The sequence below is a fragment of the Panicum virgatum genome, chromosome 9K, assembly GCF_016808335.1.
Source record: "Panicum virgatum strain AP13 chromosome 9K, P.virgatum_v5, whole genome shotgun sequence".
NCBI classification, from domain to species: domain Eukaryota; kingdom Viridiplantae; phylum Streptophyta; class Magnoliopsida; order Poales; family Poaceae; genus Panicum; species Panicum virgatum.
In genome coordinates, this window is record NC_053144.1 from 60,059,108 (window position 1) to 60,078,033 (window position 18,926).

The window sequence follows — 18,926 nt, forward strand, 5'->3', positions numbered from 1 at the left end:
CATGTAATTTTTTTTTAAACATTTGATGGGCCATTCAGTGCCACAGCAATGAAATTCAGATGGGGGATACCCCCACCCCCTAACCTTAAAAGCTAAGTCCATTGGTGATTGGTCTGACTGATGATTACCCCCAAAAAAAAGATGGTTAGATAGGGCATTTGTAGTTCACAGCGAGCATCTTGCAACCTCGAAAAAAGAAAAAGCAATTTTCTTTTGCAAGAGAAAAATATGCATCATGGAAAAAGAGACCACTGAAGTACAAGTAAATTTCTCACATCTTCCCATCAATTTAAGTGTTTGGATTGAATTGGTTGGTGCATTCAACTCAATAGAGACCAATCTTGATCAATACCGACTCACTATATATATTCCGAATGGCCTTTTCCAGCATGCATTTCCCTTTTGCTTGCTCTATATTTAAAATTTCATGTACATGTCGCGCTAAGATACCTGCACCCCCTTCACCCCTTGTGTCATCTCACATGGTAGAAAAGGCTTGTTGAACCGTTCGCCTTGCACCGTCGCCCAAGCAACGAAAACGTGCAACACCGAGATCACTCTAAAGTGCTAGATTCCTTGGCTATTCTGAACCAAGAGGACACCTACTCCTGTCCTCAAAAAAAAAAAAAAGGAAAAAAAGAAGAAAAAAAGAGGACACCTACTCCCAAACAATCCTTCTTACTCATGCAACTTCCATGCAAGTCATTTCAAAAAAAAAAAACTTCCATGCAAGTCGATAGAGACACCTACGCACGTAGTCTTTCCTGAACAAATCCATTAAGATCACAGCCTCCCCTGTTTAATTTCCTCTCGATCCTCTGGTTCTGCATCCAAGCCGAAGCCCTGCAGATCCCGCCCTCCATGGAAGAGAAGAGGAAGCTGCAGTGGCGGCGAGGGCGCGATGGCATCGTGCAGTACCCGCACCTCTTCTTCGCGGCGCTGGCGCTGGCGCTGGTCGTCGCGGACCCGTTCCGCCTCAGCCCGCTGGCCGGCGTCGACTACCGGCCGGTGAAGCACGAGCTCGCGCCGTACGGGGAGGTGATGGGCAGGTGGCCCAGGGACAACGCCAGCCGGCTCCGGCGCGGCAGGCTGGAGTTCGTCGGCGAGGTGTTCGGGCCGGAGTCCATCGAGTTCGACGGCGAGGGGCGCGGGCCGTACGCCGGCCTCGCCGACGGCCGCGTCGTGCGGTGGATGGGCGAGGAGGCCGGGTGGGAGACGTTCGCCGTCATGAATCCTGGCTGGTACGTCTCCTCCATAGCTAATCACACGGCATGAGCTCGCACAGTGCTGACACAATGTGCAATTCGTCTTTCTTGGCAAAGGTCAGAGAAAGTCTGCGCCAATGGAGCGAACTCAACGACGAGAAAGCAGCACGACAAGGAGGAATTCTGCGGCCGGCCGCTCGGGCTGAGGTTCCACAGGGAGACCGGCGAGCTCTACGTGGCCGACGCGTACTACGGGCTCATGGCCGTCGGCCGGAGCGGCGGCGTGGCGACCTCCCTCGCGAGGGAGGTCGGCGGGGACCTGATCCGGTTCGCGAACGACCTCGACGTCCACAGGAACGGCTCCGTGTTCTTCACCGACACGAGCATGAGATACAGCAGAAAGTGAGCAAACAAACCAAAGCACTCTGGCCTCTCTTCGGTCGAGTAAAAAATCCTTCTGTCCATTTCTGCTGAAAGAAAGAGTGGCTGACCAGAGCTAGTTTTGCAGGGATCATTTGAACATCCTGCTAGAAGGAGAAGGCACCGGGAGGCTGCTCAGATATGACCCCGGAACAGGTGCTGTCCATGTCGTGCTCAAGGGGCTCGTCTTCCCAAACGGCCTGCAGATCTCGGAGGACCAACTGTTCCTTCTCTTCTCCGAGACAACAAATTGCAGGTGAAATAGACTGTAAACTCGATGCTCACGATTCTATCACACGCTACAAACTTCATAACCAGCTAATTAATGGTTCCAATTAGCACGATCAAATAATAATTTACACATCAAATTCTCCTTGCTTTTTATTAGGATCATGAGGTACTGGCTGGAAGGCCCGAGGACGGGCGAGCTGGAGGTGTTCGCGAACCTGCCGGGGTTCCCCGACAACGTGCGCTCCAACGGCAAGGGCCAGTTCTGGGTAGCCATCGACTGCTGCCGGACGCCGGCGCAGGAGGTGTTCGCCACGCGGCCGTGGCTCCGGACGGTGTACTTCAAGCTCCCGCTGACGCTCAGGATGCTCACGCGGAGGGCCGCCACGCGGATGCACACGGTGCTCGCGCTCCTCGATGGCGAGGGGCGCGTCGTAGAGGTGCTCGAGGACCGGGGCCGCGAGGTCATGAAGCTGGTCAGCGAGGTGCGGGAGGTGGGGCGCAAGCTCTGGATCGGGACCGTGGCGCACAACCACATCGCCACGATCCCCTACCCCCTGGACTAGCCCGAGCCACACCGTGTGCCGTGTCCCTTCGTTTTCAATGGCTCCTAGACTGTATGAAGTCTGATGGAGTGATTAGTGTTCGTTGTCTTGTTTGTATCTATCTATACTGTAAGGATCTATAACAATTGAAATAATTGTCATTAAAATTAGTCTCCGTACTTATTTTATAAACTCCACTTTAAGACTCACATATAAAAGACCGAAATGTTTAACAGGGGCCTGCCACACGGATTTCGTCGCCCCGCCCGTTCAATCGCGCGGGCGCGCCCCCCTCCGTGAGTTCTTTTTTCCACCGCAGGGTTCTCTACCCTCTCATCTGTACCCGCAATCGGATTGGCCTGGCAGCTTCAATTCACATGAGCCCTCCTTCCGTGATTGCATCCAATCCCCGCGAAACCTACCCTCCTCGATCGCTGCCTTCCCGTGCCCTTCCGTGATTATTGCAGCCGGCGCCCACGAGGAAGAGCTTGGCCTTCCGTGATTGCAGCAGGCGGCCTTTCGTGATTTTCTTCTATAGACCATCGTGATTTCCTTGGTTTCTTGATCCAGCCCGCCGGTTGCTGCCCCATCCACCTGCTCTCCTCGAGCTGAAGCAATTATATACGGCGGGCGGGCGTACCGGCCGGCACGGCGCTCGGAGAGGCGGTGGCCGGCGTATCTATGGAAGCTCCATGCGTCCCCACGCCTCCGCGGAGGCCGAACTGCAACAGGCGTGGCGGCAGCTCGATGGGGAGCAGCACGGGGGCGGGATGCCGCACCGGGGACGTTGGTGCCTCTCTTTCTCCCAGATCCGGCGGGCGCAGGATCCAGTGCCGAGGATGACCGGCGTGGGAAGGGCTCCGGTGGGGAAGGTCGGCGAGCGCGGAATCTGGCCGTGGGGACTGCCGGTGCGGGCGGCGGCCGCGGGATGCGGCTACGGCCGGTGCGTGTGGACCTCCGATCCGCAGGTACATATCTCTCTCTCGCTCTCGCTCTCTCTCTCTCTCTCTCTCTCCGATGTCGCATCCACACTCCGTCGCATCACTCCCGCGCCGCCATGGTGGACAAGGGAAAGCTCCACCATGGTCGACGAGGGCCAGCGCACCGAGGTCATGGTGGGCGAGCGCTGTCGAGATAACAGACGAGTCGAGCGCCGGCGTGGTGGTGGAGGCCTCACAATAAACGCCATGGCAGGTCCGCTGCCGATGTGTTGACGGACCACAGCTCCACACCCGAGCAGAACATGCCATCATCACCATCATTCATTCTTTTTTTTTATGGGATCTCCCTCTCCATTGGATGTTTGTCGATCTGATCTGCCCATTCTCTATGGTTTTTTGGGTGCGGCGGCAGTGGACGATGCCCGACGAAGGATACGCAGATGGAGATGGGTCGGATGTTTAGACTCATCTGAATGAGCATCGCATGATGAGATTTTTATGATCATCGTCAAAGATGAGTGAGCAGCTGGTGGTTCCAGAGGGGCTTCCCCTCTGCCTCCAACACGTGAAGGGATCCCCTGAAGATGACTTCAATCTCCATGTAGCTGCGTCCTTCCTGAGGTATTCCTGTCCTCATTTTTAGATGTCATGGTGCCATGATTTCAACAATCTTTCTGCTACAGGCTTGCAATCAAGATGCTCAGTATATCAGCTCTAATATTATATTTAGTGGAAACAATCATTCTGCTTCATTAAATCACATTAGAACACAATTTGTGTGAAAATTACTTTTGGCATTTGAACTATAATATGAATCGTTGTATGATAGGTTAACTATTCAGTTTGAGAATTTGAGTACCTGATTTATATCATGGTTTAAAGCACCTCGTGAACTCTACCTTTAAATTGATAGTATTCTGAGATCTTTTATTCTACAAGCTAATCTCATGATCATAAAATTAATTGGCGTCGTCCGAGCTGAGAACAAGGATCGACAGTTCTATAGTTTTAATCAAATCCTGGCAGATCTTATATGATATGCTTGGATAGCGGAGTGTGATAATTTTTTTATGGTGAGTTTTGTTTGGCAGAGTTGTAGGGGTGCCTTTTGTCCCCCTTTCACAGTTCATCCCATTTGTTTATTATAAATTCTGATTTATGGACCTACCTGAATTTGAAGTTTCAGTTAGATTAGTTTTACTTTTGCTCCCTGCAATTTCGCCCATCTACTTCTAAAAGATTAACTTGGTACTTGTCATGATAGGAAGTTTTTTCCCTAAATGGTTTTTTATTTCATGTTTGTTACTTTTGAGCTATTTTCTTTTGGTTCTTGTACTTTGGGTCTGCATGCTCATGAGTAGGGTGGTAATGGTTGTCTGATGCCTAGAAATATTAAGAACCTGGTGTCGGGTACCACGATTAGGGATACCCTAATCAGGGTACTAAGACCACCCTAAAAACACAAACACATATTAGGCAACTGAGCCCACGAAGGCCCACGGCCTCATTCCCAATCTGGAAGAAAGAAAGGGACTCAAAGAAGCCCAGCACGCGGCCCATCCGCACCCCCCCGGACCCGCGGGATGATCTCCGCCTCGCTCGAGGGCTCCCATCGGGACCCTCGACTGCGCCCCGCATCTCCGCCTCGCTCGAGGGTAGCGAACCTACCCTCGAGCGGGCGAAACATCTCCGCCTTGCTCGAGGGTAGCGAACCTACCCTCGAGCAGGACGAATCATCTCCGCCTCGCTCGAGGCCACCCGTCGACGTAAAGGACAAACGGCCCTTCCGCTCACCCGCCCGTCGTACGGAGGCATTAAATGCCAACCACTCCTCCACAGCGCGGACAGACGGCGTCAGGCCGCCATTCCCCACAGTGGCTGTGACCGGAGTCCCGTCCGCCACGTCCGCCAACTCCGGTCACTGCTTCGCCATCCCGGACGCTGTGGCAACACTGTGGAACCTGCGACGCGGGACGAGACGTGCTCGGCACAGCTCCCGTTACTATTCTACCAACTCCGGCTGTCCGGACTCCGGACTCCACCTCACCACACGTATGGCCCCGGGCCGGCCCCCTGCTCGGGAAGGGGTCCGGCGTCGCCACGTGCCCCTCAAGGAGGGACGCTCAGCGCTAGCAGCCGGAGGCCCGGACCTCCCCCCTCGAGGGGTCCGGGATCTCCACGTGACTCCCGGACCTCCTTAGTGCACCCGCCAGCACTCCGTCCAAGGGGGGTCCGGGACCGCCACGCGCACCATCACCGTTGGCGCACATATATACGCAAGACCATGACCTGCAGGGCTCATGGAGCGCCACCACGCCACATCTGGAGGACTGTACACCCTACAGCGACGACCACGCTGACTGCTGGAGCAGGCAGGACGCCGGTGCGATCTCCGCAAAACAAGGACGATACCCAGGACGACTGCCACGCCCGACGTCATGCCCCACAGTGTACTTTCCACAGTGCTCGACCACTGCACCCCCGCGATTCGGGGGAAACCGACGACTTCCACGTTCCCCTGCGCATGTACACCGTCCCTCCTTGTGACTATAAAAGGAGGAGGCGGGCTTCCTTTAAAGGGGACGTTCGCGATCATCGTCACGCAATCCGACCACTCGATAGAACACAACACTCAGCACCCGATATTGGCACTCGCCTCAATCAACTTCTCCTCTAGCAGAGACTTGGGAACTTCCCTCCCTCTCTCGCCTCGCCTGTACCCCCTACTACAGATACCTCCGGTGCAAGATAATACAGTGCCCTCGCACACCCCCTTTGCTGGACGTACGGCCCCGTGGCCGGAACCAGGATAAACCCGTGCGTTACTGTGTTGCCTCTTGCATCAACATCTGGGACGAGGAAACACGCAGCATTACTAGTTGGGATCCGGACCGCCGGGTCAGGACACCGACACCTGGCTCATGGATGGCTGTCTGATTTTGCAAATATCATATATCCATATCATGCAGAACAGGCTTGATAGGAGCACTCCATCTTCTGATCGACAAAATCTTGTGGACATGTTTAATGACCTTGAAAATGCAAGAGTAAAATGCGGGTTGATATCAACTCATGCTGGATCTCTGGGCATCAAACAACATGCTGCAAATCATGTAGTTCTTCTGGATGCATCCTTGAATCCAGCACACGATCTGCAACTGCAAGCCATTTATCGAGTTTAGAGGCAAGAACTTGTCACCTGAGTTGCTCATTAGTTGCACTTGCGATTATTTATTTGAGCTATAGATGCGATTATTTATTTATTCAGTGGGAATATTCTTTCCAGGTATGGACAGACCAAAGTTGTATATGCTTATTGCCTAATGACACATCGAACAATGGAAGAGAAAATATATAAGCAGCAGGTAATTTTGTATTTTTCTTCTTTTGGTCTGCAGTTCTCAGTTTGAATTATCGAAGTTATTCTCTTGCACTGGTAGATAAAGGTCCATCTTTGTTTGAAAAAAGTACTCATCTTTTTGGAATTTACAGGTGGATTGCAGGTTAACATGAACATGAAGCCCGTCTCCAAGGTATCAAGCCTGGACAGCTTACTGATTTGGGAGTACCTTACATCCTGTGTTGCAATTTTGATATGACAGCACGTTCCTGTTTAACCAGTGATGTATGTATTATTCAGGAACAAAAGCTTTCTTTTACTGTGTGTTAGGCTGTGGTACACATTATGATCAATTAGTGACAGTATCTTGCTTCTTGTTTCGCAGGTAACCAAAGGAGGTTATCTTGAGGTTGGGGTAACAAAAGGAGGTTATCTTGAGGTTCCCTAGGTGGTTTGGTTCGCCTTGATAGACACTTCATCAAGAACCCATTGGTACTTATTATCTATAATCTGTAATGGCTGGTTTCTATTTCTTAAGGAAATTCACATCATCTTTCTATCATTTGAGTGTAGTACATATTATCAGTGACAATGCGTGAAACATGAAATTTATTTTTTAAGCAATAAGTTTTACTGATTTTAGGATGTGCATTTCAGTTTACCAATGATAGGATCATATTTTTCTATGCTAACGATGGGTAAAAAAGAAACTTTCATTCAGATAGGATCATCTTTTTTCTTCAGGTTCTTTTTCAGAAGTGCTCAACATAACCTTATCAAGCTTATTTAGTATACTGTGGATGTTCTTGAAGCAATGACAGGGTATTCTTGAAGCAATGGCCTACATGGTTATATGCCTTTCACTGGCTTCATTAGACAATGGAAGATATTGTAACTTTCTATTTCTGCTTGATTCTCTTTCAGTTCCTGGGTCAATAAGTGATTAATATAATCATCTGTAAATAGTAAGTGTTTGAAGGTATTTGTTGCAAAAGATAGATAGTTTTTCACTAGCCTTGATCTGCCAATAAATTGTGCAAAGCTTGAGGATTCATATAGTGTCCATGAGACCAAGATTGATTATTTATAAGATATGCCATTATCAATTTACAGGGCCATTTACCATTGTGTTGAAGTCCAGCAGACCTGATGAGAGAATGTTTTCTTTTAGGCATAATATGGTCAACGAAATTCCTGCTATGCATTGATTCTATTATGTCTGTCCTTGGTGTTTGGTTTATGCATCATCACTGCAAACGGAAACGTAATAAGGTCGCTGTGTGTTCGCTCTCGTAATGGCCTTAACTCCCTTCTTGAGAGGAGCTTGTGGTTTAAATGTCCTGTGAATAGGAGTTGTTTACATCGAGTTTTGGTAGATTGATGCGGTGCTGGGTCTGCTATTCATGTCCTGCTGGGCTCTGAAATTTTCAGCAACTTCACCTCTATATCATGTGATGCGCGTTCATTTCTGTTGATCTCTGCACTGCAATTCTATTTATTGATTCAGTGTAACTGCAGCTAGCTCTTTTTTTGAATTACCCTGCTAATTATCTGTGCCAGATCTCTTGTAGTTTGCTAAGCAAGTATATGAATATTTATATTTAAAATATTTATTATCTAAGATTATATGATGCATATGTGGTGTTATGGTCAATATTTTTTAATTTTTCCCAAAATTGTAGAAAGTTTTTTGATAATGTGGATGGTTAAGAATAAGGTAAACAAATTAACGAAACTGATATCTTCCTATACTTAACATTTTATCGAGTCTAAACTTGAATTGATAATGGATTCTTTATTATATAGGTTCCTGGAATTTAACTTGCAGAAATGATACATAACTATGCTTTGGCAAAAGGTGAGAACGACAATTTCTGATAGAACTAGCTGGTCCGCTTGGTGTTTGGTGAAGATAAACAACCATAAGGTAGTAAGGTACATGACTATGCTTCTATTTTTTTTTAAAAAAATACATTTCCCCTACATCATGGCGTCAATATAATCTGCAGCATTAAGATTATATTTTTGGTAATTATTTTCTCATATTCCTTTATGCGTCAATATAACTTGCTCTTCAGTTGTGTTTCCTTCTCAGTTCTATTGTCACAACTTCTGATCTGTCACTAGCTCCACCATATTTTTCCTGTTACTCTACTTAAGCAGCTTCATTGCTTGGTTGCACATTGAATGTCCTGACAAATGGGAGCATTGCTAGCAGATTTCTCTTCTCTGGATAACCGTACCAAACATGAGGGAATCGCCTTCAACACAAGGGGAGCCATCTACGTCTGCTACAGTTTGTTGAATTTCCAAATTTTCCCTGCTGTTATCCCATGCACTGAATTGCCATAACTTCGTTCAACTCTTATCCCTTGGTCAGGCAGATTGCAGTGGAAGCCCCTCTCAAGAAAACACAGGTCAAATTGTGCCTTCACATGTTTTTTAGAATAGAGCTTTGCTGTTTCAAGGGTACAGTTTGTTCTTGAATCTTTATGCTTTGTTCCTAAAGATGCAAGTTCTAATCTATGCATTAAAGACTCAACACATGTAGTGCTGCACTTCTCATAGAATTTGCTATGCTGGGGATGTCTTGCCTATTCTGAAGATTAAACTCTACGTCTGAGAGTAGAAAATAAATGTCATCGTGATGCGATTTTTTGGCGCCAATTTTTTTTTGCGAAATCAAATTTAATGGATGTAATAGTCTTTCACGACATAATATGTTCCTTTGATTTCTTGTGCAGCCTTGTAGAGCGTGCACAGAAATTGTTCGGGATCAAAGCTTTTTTTTTTTTTTGAAGAAATGGATCAAAGCTTACCTACAATTGAGGATGGGACAGCCGGATTCTTGGAGATCTTGGACTCTGTGTGGTCAGCAAAAGCACCAAACTGAATGTCATTGCGGATGATTTGTAAAAATGCTTTCAATGAAAGATGTTATCTGAACTGTCTCATGTGAACCATCTCACTGCTCTTCAGAAAAAATGAGCAAAAGCTACCTGATTCAGTTGTTTACTTGTTGGTTCCAGGCCAGTCGGTTACCACGCGGATAGTGAGCTATCAGTTTCCAACTTTTTTATGCTAACATTTTTATAGGTCTGTTTAGTAACCATGGATACTTCTCCAAGATGGGTCTAGCTTGTCATATTGCCAAAGTTCATACTGAGGTACTGCCATTCATTAGCCTGTAATTTTCCTATCGATATTTGTTTTAATTAACAAATACATAAAAAAGCACCTTGCAGTCTTCATTGAGTAAAAACACAGGAGATAAAGGAATACATAGAAGAAATATTTTGGGGTCAAGGAAAACGAGCGCTACTTCTCGGTCATAGCAAGAGCAGTGTAGATTTGGCTGCAGTACTCGTCGTATTAGGTTATCCGCGCTTGTCATATTTTAAAATTTATCCTCTAAAAGAATATTCTATTCTGGTTATTGAGTTTTTTTCTCTATTTCCATTTCTCTTGCACTCGTCATACTCTAAATTCATTCTATTTTTAAATATAATTATTTTTTAAACACGTGCATGTGGCAGGCACGTGCAACTGACTATTCAATTTGTGTATTGCGAGACTACATCATTGTTACAAGGTTTCCTCAACTCTCAAGTGTGCATGCTCAATTTGCAATGAGGAGTTGGATTCAGCGGGTGATGACGTGTTATACCTGCCGAAGTGTATTCATAGGTTTCACATCTATTGCATCATCAAATGGTTCAGACAATCGGCTACATGCCCAGTGTGCTGTCATGATTATTCAAATTTTATTTATGAAGATTACATGCTTATGCGTGAGAGAATGTTGACTAACCATGTGAACGACAATCAGTAGATGAACCAACTTTTTGCCCCATTGTAATAAGCAATGTAATTTTCATATTGTTCGGATTGCTATTTATAATAAATATTTGCATTGTTCAGATTGCTATTTATAATATTTGCAATTGGCAGTATATATTTTTAAACACGTGCGTGCCACACGTGCACCCTACTAGTTTGCCATAATAATGGACAATTTCAGATTGAATAATAATATTGTTGGTTTAGCAGCAGCCAGCAGCAATCCAAATCGATCGATGTGTGCAAAGTATGTTTGGGCCGAATCAGCTCAGGGCTTTGTTACTACGGGCCAGCTCAGGGCTTTGTTTAGCAGCAAGGCATTACCGAGCTGAGCCGCAGCAGATAAACATCGAACAGAAGGGAGGCGTCGGCTCGAGAGGAGGCGAGCCAGACCGAGAGGACGCCATGGATCGCGAGTGGGGCTCCAAGCCCGGCAGCGGCGGCGCCGCCTCCGCCCAGAATGAGGCCATCGACCGGCGGGAGCGCCTCCGCCGCCTCGCCCTCGAGACCATCGACCTCGCCAAGGACCCCTACTTCATGCGCAACCACCTCGGCAGGTGACCCGCCCTAAACCCTAGCTTCCTCCTCGAGCTCGCGCCGGACTCGATTCGCTTCGACCTATGCGCTCACTCCGCTCGGTTTTGGTGTCCGCGTAGCTACGAGTGCAAGCTCTGCCTGACGCTGCACAACAACGAGGGGAACTACCTGGCGCACACGCAGGGGAAGAGGCATCAGACCAACCTCGCTAAGCGCGCCGCACGCGAGGCCAAGGACGCGCCCGCGCAGCCCCAGCCCAACAAGCGCAAGCTCGCACCGCGCAAGTCTGGTGCGTGAGAAAATCATAACCTTCTTTCTCCTTTTTGTTCTTCCCGATTCAGCTCTCTGGGGATTAAGCTGCAATTTATCAGCTATTGCTGTAACTCCGTGTACTAGTGCAAATTACCAACTAGGGCGCGCTATTTACTTTCTCCAGCTGCTTGGACTTTGTTTGGTTCAAAAAGTCTGCTTCTGCGCTCAGATTTTTTAGAGGGCTTATCTGGGGCCTCTGGTTATTATAAAAATAGACTCTTAGTATCAATTTATACTTATATCATATTGCCAGTCAGTAGTTACTTGTTGTAAGGATTCCATGGCTCATCAAGTTCCCTCTTGGTGTAAACCCAAGCGCTTGATTCCATTTGGATATTCACCGCAGCATAGTGGTCTAAAGGGTGATTCAACTTCAACTTTATCCAGCCAACTATTATGCCTTGCTTCTCGTGTCGATCCTGATAATCACTTAGTACAATAAGAGTAAGAAGAACAAAGATGGATGTGTTTTTCGGTTGTCCAGAACAAGGCGTACAATACAGTTGGTGATCATTATATATACTAGCCTAGCCTTCATTTGCCATTTGATGTTTAGATACAGTTTATGATTATATCCTTCGTAAATAACACACTTGGTGATTGTTGCTACTTTATTTACTATATTGTTGCCACCCTTTGGTAGTACCATACATTATCTATAACTTCAGCTGTCCACCCACAATTTAAGCTTTTCTCGGCAGTTGTTTTCATAACTATATTTCCTCCCTCTGCAGTTAAGATCGGCAGACCTGGTTATACAGTAACCAAACAATATGATCCTGACACCAAGCAACACTCATTTCTTTTTGAGGTGAGTATTCACTGTGTTCGCATTAGTTACGAAATCTTCACATGATTGACTGAATAATGTAAAATGCAGTTTTTTTATTTCCAATCTGCCCATATCAACGCATAATTTTTTTGTAATCTATTTTCATGTCATAAAATGTAGGCCACCGTTAGCTTTCAGATGCCAAAGGTCTTATAACGGTACCAGTTAAATTATTTCCAGCTTGCATCTTAATGTTCGTTGCATATGCAGCTAGTCTGCTGTATTTGATTGAATATAAAATGCAATCTTAATAAATGCTGCAGTAGTTGCCGACACATTTCGAAAGATGCTAATCTCCCATTGTAACTTATTTTTTAATGCAACTTATTCACAGTTTGAATAATTTCATACAATGGAGTGCTAACCTTTGATATTTTTCTGTTTAGATTGGTTACCCTGAAATCGAAGACAATACCAAGCCAAGGCACCGTTTCATGTCATCATATGAACAGGTAAAGCTAACCTCTGGACACAGAGGGCTGCCACGTCTGTTTGAACAGTTATGCTGCTTTGATGTTCTATATACTGTCTTGTGTGCTTAAATATACTTTTCTTGTTTCTACAGAAAGTCGAAACTTGGGACAAGAGGTATCAATACCTACTTTTTGCAGCGGAGCCCTATGAAATCATTGGATTTAAGGTAATTTTTCTTGCGGAACTGTTAGGGCATCTGATGCACTGGTCAATTAATATTATTAACACTGTTTTATGTCGCAGATACCAAGCACAGAGATCGATAAATCAGCAGATAAATTCTTCTCTTATTGGGATCCTGACAAGAAGGAGTACCTGGTGAGTTTTGTCCTTTTAACAAAGTTTTTACCTTGAATTTAGCTGGATTTGTAGCTTGGTTTGACGCCTACACTTTGTGCTTATGATAACAGCTGCAACTGTACTTCAAGCCAAGACCACCGGAAGCTAATAAGCCACCACCAGCTCCTCCTGGGACTTTGCCTAATGGGACTGGAGGTCCTAGTGCTCCACCAAGGCCACCGGGACAAGTTCCACCGCCCCCGCCACAAGTGCCACCACCCCCTCACGCACCTCCTCCTGCACCTATGGGAATGCCCCCAAGGATCCCTCCTCCACCAATTGGGAATGCTCAACCTCCACCACCGCCGCCACCTGCAAATGGACCTCCACGTCCAATGATTCCACCGCCACCTAACTTCACTCCTGGAGCACCACCACCACGCCCTCCAATGTAAGGTTTTCCTGGGCAACAGCAGTAGTTGACCTGAGTTTGAAGAAGCGATATCAGGTATCAGCCTGCAAGAGTTTAGCACTTGCCTAGATTGCTTGTGTATTTCAACTCAAAACTGTGTACCCATACTGAGCCTATCTGTGATAGGGTTGAATTTTGTATTTGATTTCAATCCATGTACCTGTTATCTAAAATCGCAAGTGCTCGTGTACTCTATTTCTTGGATATCATCTAATGTTGTGCACTTGTAGACTTCATATATGAGCAGACTACAGGAAACACGCTGGACGGTAATCTGAATTGGTGGGGGCAGACATGAGGTGGATATTGTTATCCGGTTATTCCCTTTCCTAATCACATTGCCCAAGGAATGTAGCCATCAGGCTCATTAGTTCTCCACATTTACTTTTCCCTCTTGTATAGTTTACCACTAGAAGTTTTTAAACTGTGTTAAAATTCTGCCAAAATTTTTTATCCCTGCCCATCTGACCAGGACCCTAAACCTGCTCTGCCTCCGACAGGGCCGGTTCACCACCCTGAAATTGCGTAAAAAAAAACATCACCTTGAAATTTCCTACTTCCTTCATCCGTAGCGCGTATTTTGAGAGGTTCACCAATCGCATAACAAAACACGTAGAGTGGTCTTCTTTTCAGAGTACTGTAATTCTGTAAACCTTCGTACAGGCTCTGGAGGCTTAACAAAAATGCTTTTCCTAATGATTGAACCAGTGTTCCAACGGTAACTCTTTCCGTTCGGGTTCTTTTGGGGTTCCCTTGGTGTTCCCTTATCTCATGTGATCATGTCTCATAAACGAAATTGAAAATCATTAATCATATTACTCAACATTGAATGGACTTAGTCAAGGAAAAAACTGAAAATCATAAACTTGTAACTGAGTAGATCGCATACACTAAGATCCAGTTTGGATCCTAGGGCTAAACTTAGGCTTCTTATTTGAATGTCAAAGAGGATTAACACACGGACTAATTATAAGGCTAATTGAACGAATATTAGCTAACTAAATTAGAAGCCTCCCCTGATTAGCCAATTTTTTTGGCTATTAACACACCTAGGATTAACTTTAGCCCTCCTGTTTTAGCTCATCTAAACAGGACCTAAGATAAAAAAAAGGGCTGCCTAAGCTCCTTGGAAATCCTTCTGAATGGAAAAAAAAGATGTAGGAATTATGTGTTTGGATGCTTCACGAAAGTACATACTCAAAAACAAAAGCGAGCAAAAGTACATGTAATTTTTCACAAGGTGCATGCAACTTGTCTTTTGAGATGAGAATTTCATTAAACCATCAGATCGTTACATTCAGGCAAACTGACATTTGGATCAGCATCAGTTGCACATGCTCTCCTCAGACCCGCCAAGGCATCTCCAATCTATTGGTCGATAGTCGCACGAAACTTTTTGAAGTAAGAAACATGTGGTAAGATCTCATGCCGCTCTAAAATGTGGAGGAATCTTTCGGCCACCAAAATTCCTTTTCGGGCAATCTTAAGACTAAAGGTACACCATGCATAGGAATTTTCCAATTGGATTGAATTCCTCCACTTCCCCTCCAAAATAAACAACACAAACTTAAGGTACAAGGAAATTTTCAGACTGGATTGAATGCCCCCACTTCCCCTCCAAAATAAGCAGCAGGCCTTAACTTCCTGCATAACCATAATCACGAGTAGCAAGTGCACAAGCATGTTCTTACCCTGAATAATCGAGACTGGGCACCAGGCCGGCAAACATCAGATCAGCTTGGCAATGGGCCAAATGCATTTCAAAAGGATGTACGATCATTACAGTGTTGCCTTTCAAGAGGTTTGGAAGAAAAGTCCCTTGAAAGAGAATGTCCTACCATCTAAAACTTAGTTCTGATCTTCAAACTCTAGTGAAAATCTGAGCCAACTCATCTACTTCAGTCTTCAGTACCGGATACCTCAGGGCAATATCTTCTCAAAACAGTCAGTTGTGCTTTTTATGACCCACTTGGTGCAAAGGGAAGGCAGCAGCACAACTAGAACTCCCTCCACCAGATGTTGGCCTGTACAATAACCAAACCAGCCATGAGATAACATAGTATCTCAGCATAAACAGTCGATGATGCCAAACATGCATGAAAGGCAAAAAGGTGCACTTACAATCCAACCAAGACTTTAAATGCGTCATATGTTGCCCATTGCGCTCCTGTGAGAGCACCGACCATAATAATACGAAGAGGAAGGCCGCGCGTGAAAAGGCCCCACATTCCAAGAGTTCTTACAGCCTGGAAGTATGATGCATTAAGAAACAATTTAGTAAATTATTAATAGCAGAATAATGAGATCTGATATTCACATAGGCGTAGTTGTGTAAGCTACTTCTTTTTTTGCATGATTTGTAAATTATAGTTCACTTTGAAACTTATTCTTTTGACATAGGACTAGCAGCTTACATCTGCCACTGTGGCTCCTTTTGCGTTGTTGAGGAAAGAGACCAGGTTATCTCCAGGTTGAGATATAGCAGCACAGAAGACTCCAGCAATATACCCCCCTGCAAAGCTTACTGCTAGCTGGAGTGGCTTACTGCATTGATCCTTCGGCTTTGGCACTGCATGCTTGTAGACCATCTCGACAATGGTTTCAAAGCAAGCAAATTTCATCATAGTGTCTGCAGGGTAGTATGTAAAGTAATTAGGCAACACAGGTGAACGCAAGGTAGAAACAGAAGCAACATATAGGCAAAGATTATCTACATGACTATGTTTCTTGCAAAGCACCTCCTAAGAGAATGGACAAAGGGTAGTCCGCTGAACAATCGACTTATTTATCCATAGATAGACACCATACTCGAAGATTGTCCTATTATTTTCTCTTAGGAAGAAAATATAATTGGTGACATACTTTATCAAATAGCACAATAATCCAATAATAAAGTACAACAGACCAAATGAAATGTAATCTGATACATACTTTAAGCTCTAGTAAATCATTGTGTGTTTGACAACTGGCTGACCTAGGTTTCTACGCAGAGCACAATGAATTGCATGGGTCTAAAAAAGCTATTAATATGATAATTTATCCACTCCGAAAGTTTTTGTAGTATTTCTGCACAAACTAAGGAGCAAGCAATGAAACCAAGCAGGTTCATTCATAGCTGAGGCACCGAGCAAGTGCTGCAATGGGGGCTAAATACAGAAAGTTTGGTATTCAAACTATAAAGTACCAGGTTTATATAAATCAGAAGTGGCGGTTAACTTCTAACAGTGGCAAAAAAAGGTAACTTCTAACAGACATTTTAACTTACAGGGAACTTGACGGCCCCAAAGAGGAAGCAGTCCTTTGTAAAGCCTGAAATTTGCGCATATAGTGTTAAAAGAATGTTGTCCTCCGAAACGTTGCAACACAAATTACACAAGGCTTGCAGTATCTATACCCAAAGACACCTTCAGATTGGACAATCTTGGGAAGCCCATCCATCAGGCACCGAGCAAATCCCGGCTGCGTCTGGACTCGAATCTTTACAGCCTCCATGGGGCAGAGCGCTACATCTGCAATCACCTCCGCAGACGCTGAAGCTGCAAGGTAGACCAATGTCTTGAGCCGTTCAGCATTATCGGGACCAGCAATGTTGGAGTAGCACTCCTTGAAGAACTCGTAGAACCCAAACTTGCAGGCCCCCCTGGCAGCTGTACCCAACCAGCGTGGCCATCCAGCCCTTGAAGAGCCCACCGATGCCTTGCTCCTGGAGCATGACACCAAAGGCAGTCGGAATGTCCCTGTACTTGCTAGGATCCACCTGGTGAGGGAAAGAATATCGACGCAAGCAGCGGCTCCGTTAGCCATTTGAGCCATCAGGAAGAACAAGCGAGGAACCTCCACGGACCTGCATGTTGCACTTGACGAGGTCGAGCGGCGTGACCGCGAGGTGGGTGAGGCCGGTGCTGAGGGTGCCGCCGAGCGCGCAGGTGACGTAGAACAGCGGCGTGTGCATCTTTATGGCCTGCGCTCTCCCCTCCGCCCTCCCGACCCCCGCCCCGTCCCGCTTCCCGCACCGGCCGCGGAGCGCGGCCACCCACCGCCTCCCGAGCTGGTCGGCGTTGGCGGCCAGCGCGGCCAGGACGCGGTCGAGGGGCAGCGCGGCCGGGGAGCACCCGACCTTGTCGCGGTTCGCCATCTCGGGTCTGGGCGGGGGGGCACGCGCATGGTAGGGGAGGGGATAACGGGGAGGGGGTCGCGGCGAAGGCCGCGTGCGCGCGTGGTGCCGCGGCCGGCCTCCTCCGGTCCTCCCTCGCCCCTCGGGCCTCGCCCTAGCTCGGGAGCAGAGCGGCTGGGGGCTCTCGCAATTTTCCTCCCGGCCGGGTCACGAGTTCCCGGCCGCGCGAACCGGCGGCGGCTGGCGGAAGTGGGGAGGCATATCCGGTGCAATCACCGAACTGGTGAAAGCACCGTGAAAGCAAACTAAAAAGGTCTTTAAAAAATTCTGAAAAAAATCATGAATGTACATCTCGGTCTACCCCATCTACATATAAATTTCTACGATCAAATTCATCTTACACTTGCAGTTACAAAAAAGACAAATTTTCTGACAATCATTAACGTTCAAATGCAGTCCAAATTTATCTTTTTTGTAACTGTTAGAGTAAGATGAATTTGATCATGAAATTTTATATGTAGATGGGGTAGACCGAGATGTACATTCATGATTTTTTTCAGAATTTTTTGAAAAACTTTTTAGTTTGCTTTCACGGTGCTTTCACCAGTTCCGTGGCGTGCTCCGCCAACGCGCGGCTGCCGCGGATGTGGTGGGGGCGGGCGGTGTCGCGGGGCACGGGCACGGCAAAGAGCCCACCACCGCTGGGTGTGGGACTGTGGGCGGGCGTGGGGGCGCTGGGCTAGTAGGCCGGAACGCGCCGGGGATTTTTGGCGTATCCGTGATTTCCGGGCTGGAGTTTTCCGCGAGTGCGGTCCGAGCCGGAGAAAAAGATGCGGCGCTGTTGGCGGAGAACTGGAGCCAACATATCAAAATGGTATAACGCGCAGCGAGTGATAGCACAACACATTATCGATGTTGTCAGACCGACCGGGTATACCGGTCAGACCGGTTGTCGCCGGGCAGATAGGAGGCGAAACCAATGAACATCGCCCAGGAAAGACTCGTCGGGGCAGCGCACGCAGGGTTATTCTAGGGTTGGCAGGCCACCTAGAACGTCCTCAATCGACATAGAAACGAAGGAGGAATAGCAGATAGTAGATGAGAAAAAAGCTAGGGCAAAAGAAATAGTAAAAAGATAAAAGTTTTTGTATTTGATCGATTGGATACCCTAATCGGCTGTGACCCTTTATATTTATAGGGTGGGGTGGACTTATCCCACAAAAAATCGTATTACAAAATCTAAATCTATTAAAATCTCTAGTTGTACTTGGATTCCACTTGGACCGGTGAGATCGGTCAGACCGGTCGGTCATGCCAGACCGGCTACAGACGCTTCGACCGGTCAGACCGCTTGAGCGCACCGGTCAGACCGGTCGGTACAGGTTGT

At 46.7% G+C, this 18,926-nt stretch overlaps 2 protein-coding genes, 1 long non-coding RNA gene and 1 pseudogene across 6 annotated transcripts; 3 read left to right on the forward strand and 1 right to left on the reverse strand.

Moving 5' to 3' along the window:
• The first annotated feature begins 624 nt into the window (after nt 1–624).
• Nucleotides 625–2,559, forward strand: LOC120648847 (protein STRICTOSIDINE SYNTHASE-LIKE 13-like). The gene is made up of 4 exons (XM_039925496.1): nt 625–1,241; nt 1,323–1,607; nt 1,714–1,881; nt 2,014–2,559. The coding sequence occupies exons 1-4, from the start codon at nt 862–864 to the stop codon at nt 2,417–2,419; spliced, it is 1,239 nt and encodes a 412-aa protein (XP_039781430.1). The 5' UTR covers nt 625–861; the 3' UTR covers nt 2,420–2,559.
• A 78-nt stretch (nt 2,560–2,637) lies between these two features.
• On the forward strand, nt 2,638–10,157 carry LOC120652929. 3 transcript variants are annotated; one of them, XR_005666689.1, is made up of 8 exons: nt 2,638–3,366; nt 3,752–6,704; nt 6,832–6,964; nt 7,065–7,171; nt 7,424–7,570; nt 8,486–9,148; nt 9,424–9,846; nt 9,925–10,157. It is a non-coding gene; the product is annotated as an uncharacterized LOC120652929 (long non-coding RNA). The 3 variants fall into 3 exon arrangements; XR_005666691.1 differs by lacking the exons at nt 9,424–9,846; nt 9,925–10,157 and having other exon boundaries at nt 8,486–8,975; nt 9,060–9,332; XR_005666690.1 differs by lacking the exons at nt 9,424–9,846; nt 9,925–10,157 and having other exon boundaries at nt 8,486–9,332.
• Nucleotides 10,158–10,848: 691 nt separating this feature from the next.
• LOC120652928 (splicing factor 3A subunit 2-like) lies at nt 10,849–13,665 on the forward strand. The gene is made up of 7 exons (XM_039930880.1): nt 10,849–11,076; nt 11,176–11,345; nt 12,103–12,179; nt 12,587–12,652; nt 12,766–12,840; nt 12,918–12,992; nt 13,085–13,665. Exons 1-7 carry the CDS (start codon nt 10,925–10,927, stop codon nt 13,406–13,408), a joined length of 939 nt encoding a protein of 312 aa, XP_039786814.1. The 5' UTR covers nt 10,849–10,924; the 3' UTR covers nt 13,409–13,665.
• A 1,457-nt stretch (nt 13,666–15,122) lies between these two features.
• Nucleotides 15,123–17,784, reverse strand: LOC120652930 (annotated as a pseudogene). Its single transcript, XR_005666692.1, has 6 exons — nt 17,270–17,784; nt 16,820–17,182; nt 16,691–16,734; nt 15,840–16,054; nt 15,547–15,671; nt 15,123–15,449 (listed from the first exon to the last, which is right to left on the reverse strand). The product of XR_005666692.1 is annotated as a mitochondrial phosphate carrier protein 3, mitochondrial-like (transcript).
• Between the last annotated feature and the right edge of the window lie 1,142 nt (nt 17,785–18,926).

Excerpts from the sequence above, each read along its gene's own strand:
- LOC120648847 (XM_039925496.1), top strand. The coding sequence starts at position 862 with ATGGAAGAGAAGAGGAAGCTGCAGTGGCGGCGAGGGCGCGATGGCATC. Across the intron at positions 1,242-1,322 it reads GCCGTCATGAATCCTGGCTG|GTCAGAGAAAGTCTGCGCCA; the intron begins GTACGTCTCCTC and ends TTCTTGGCAAAG. Across the intron at positions 1,882-2,013 it reads TCCGAGACAACAAATTGCAG|GATCATGAGGTACTGGCTGG; the intron begins GTGAAATAGACT and ends GCTTTTTATTAG.
- LOC120652928 (XM_039930880.1), top strand. The coding sequence starts at position 10,925 with ATGGATCGCGAGTGGGGCTCCAAGCCCGGCAGCGGCGGCGCCGCCTCC. Across the intron at positions 12,653-12,765 it reads TCATGTCATCATATGAACAG|AAAGTCGAAACTTGGGACAA; the intron begins GTAAAGCTAACC and ends TTGTTTCTACAG. Across the intron at positions 12,841-12,917 it reads ATGAAATCATTGGATTTAAG|ATACCAAGCACAGAGATCGA; the intron begins GTAATTTTTCTT and ends TTTATGTCGCAG.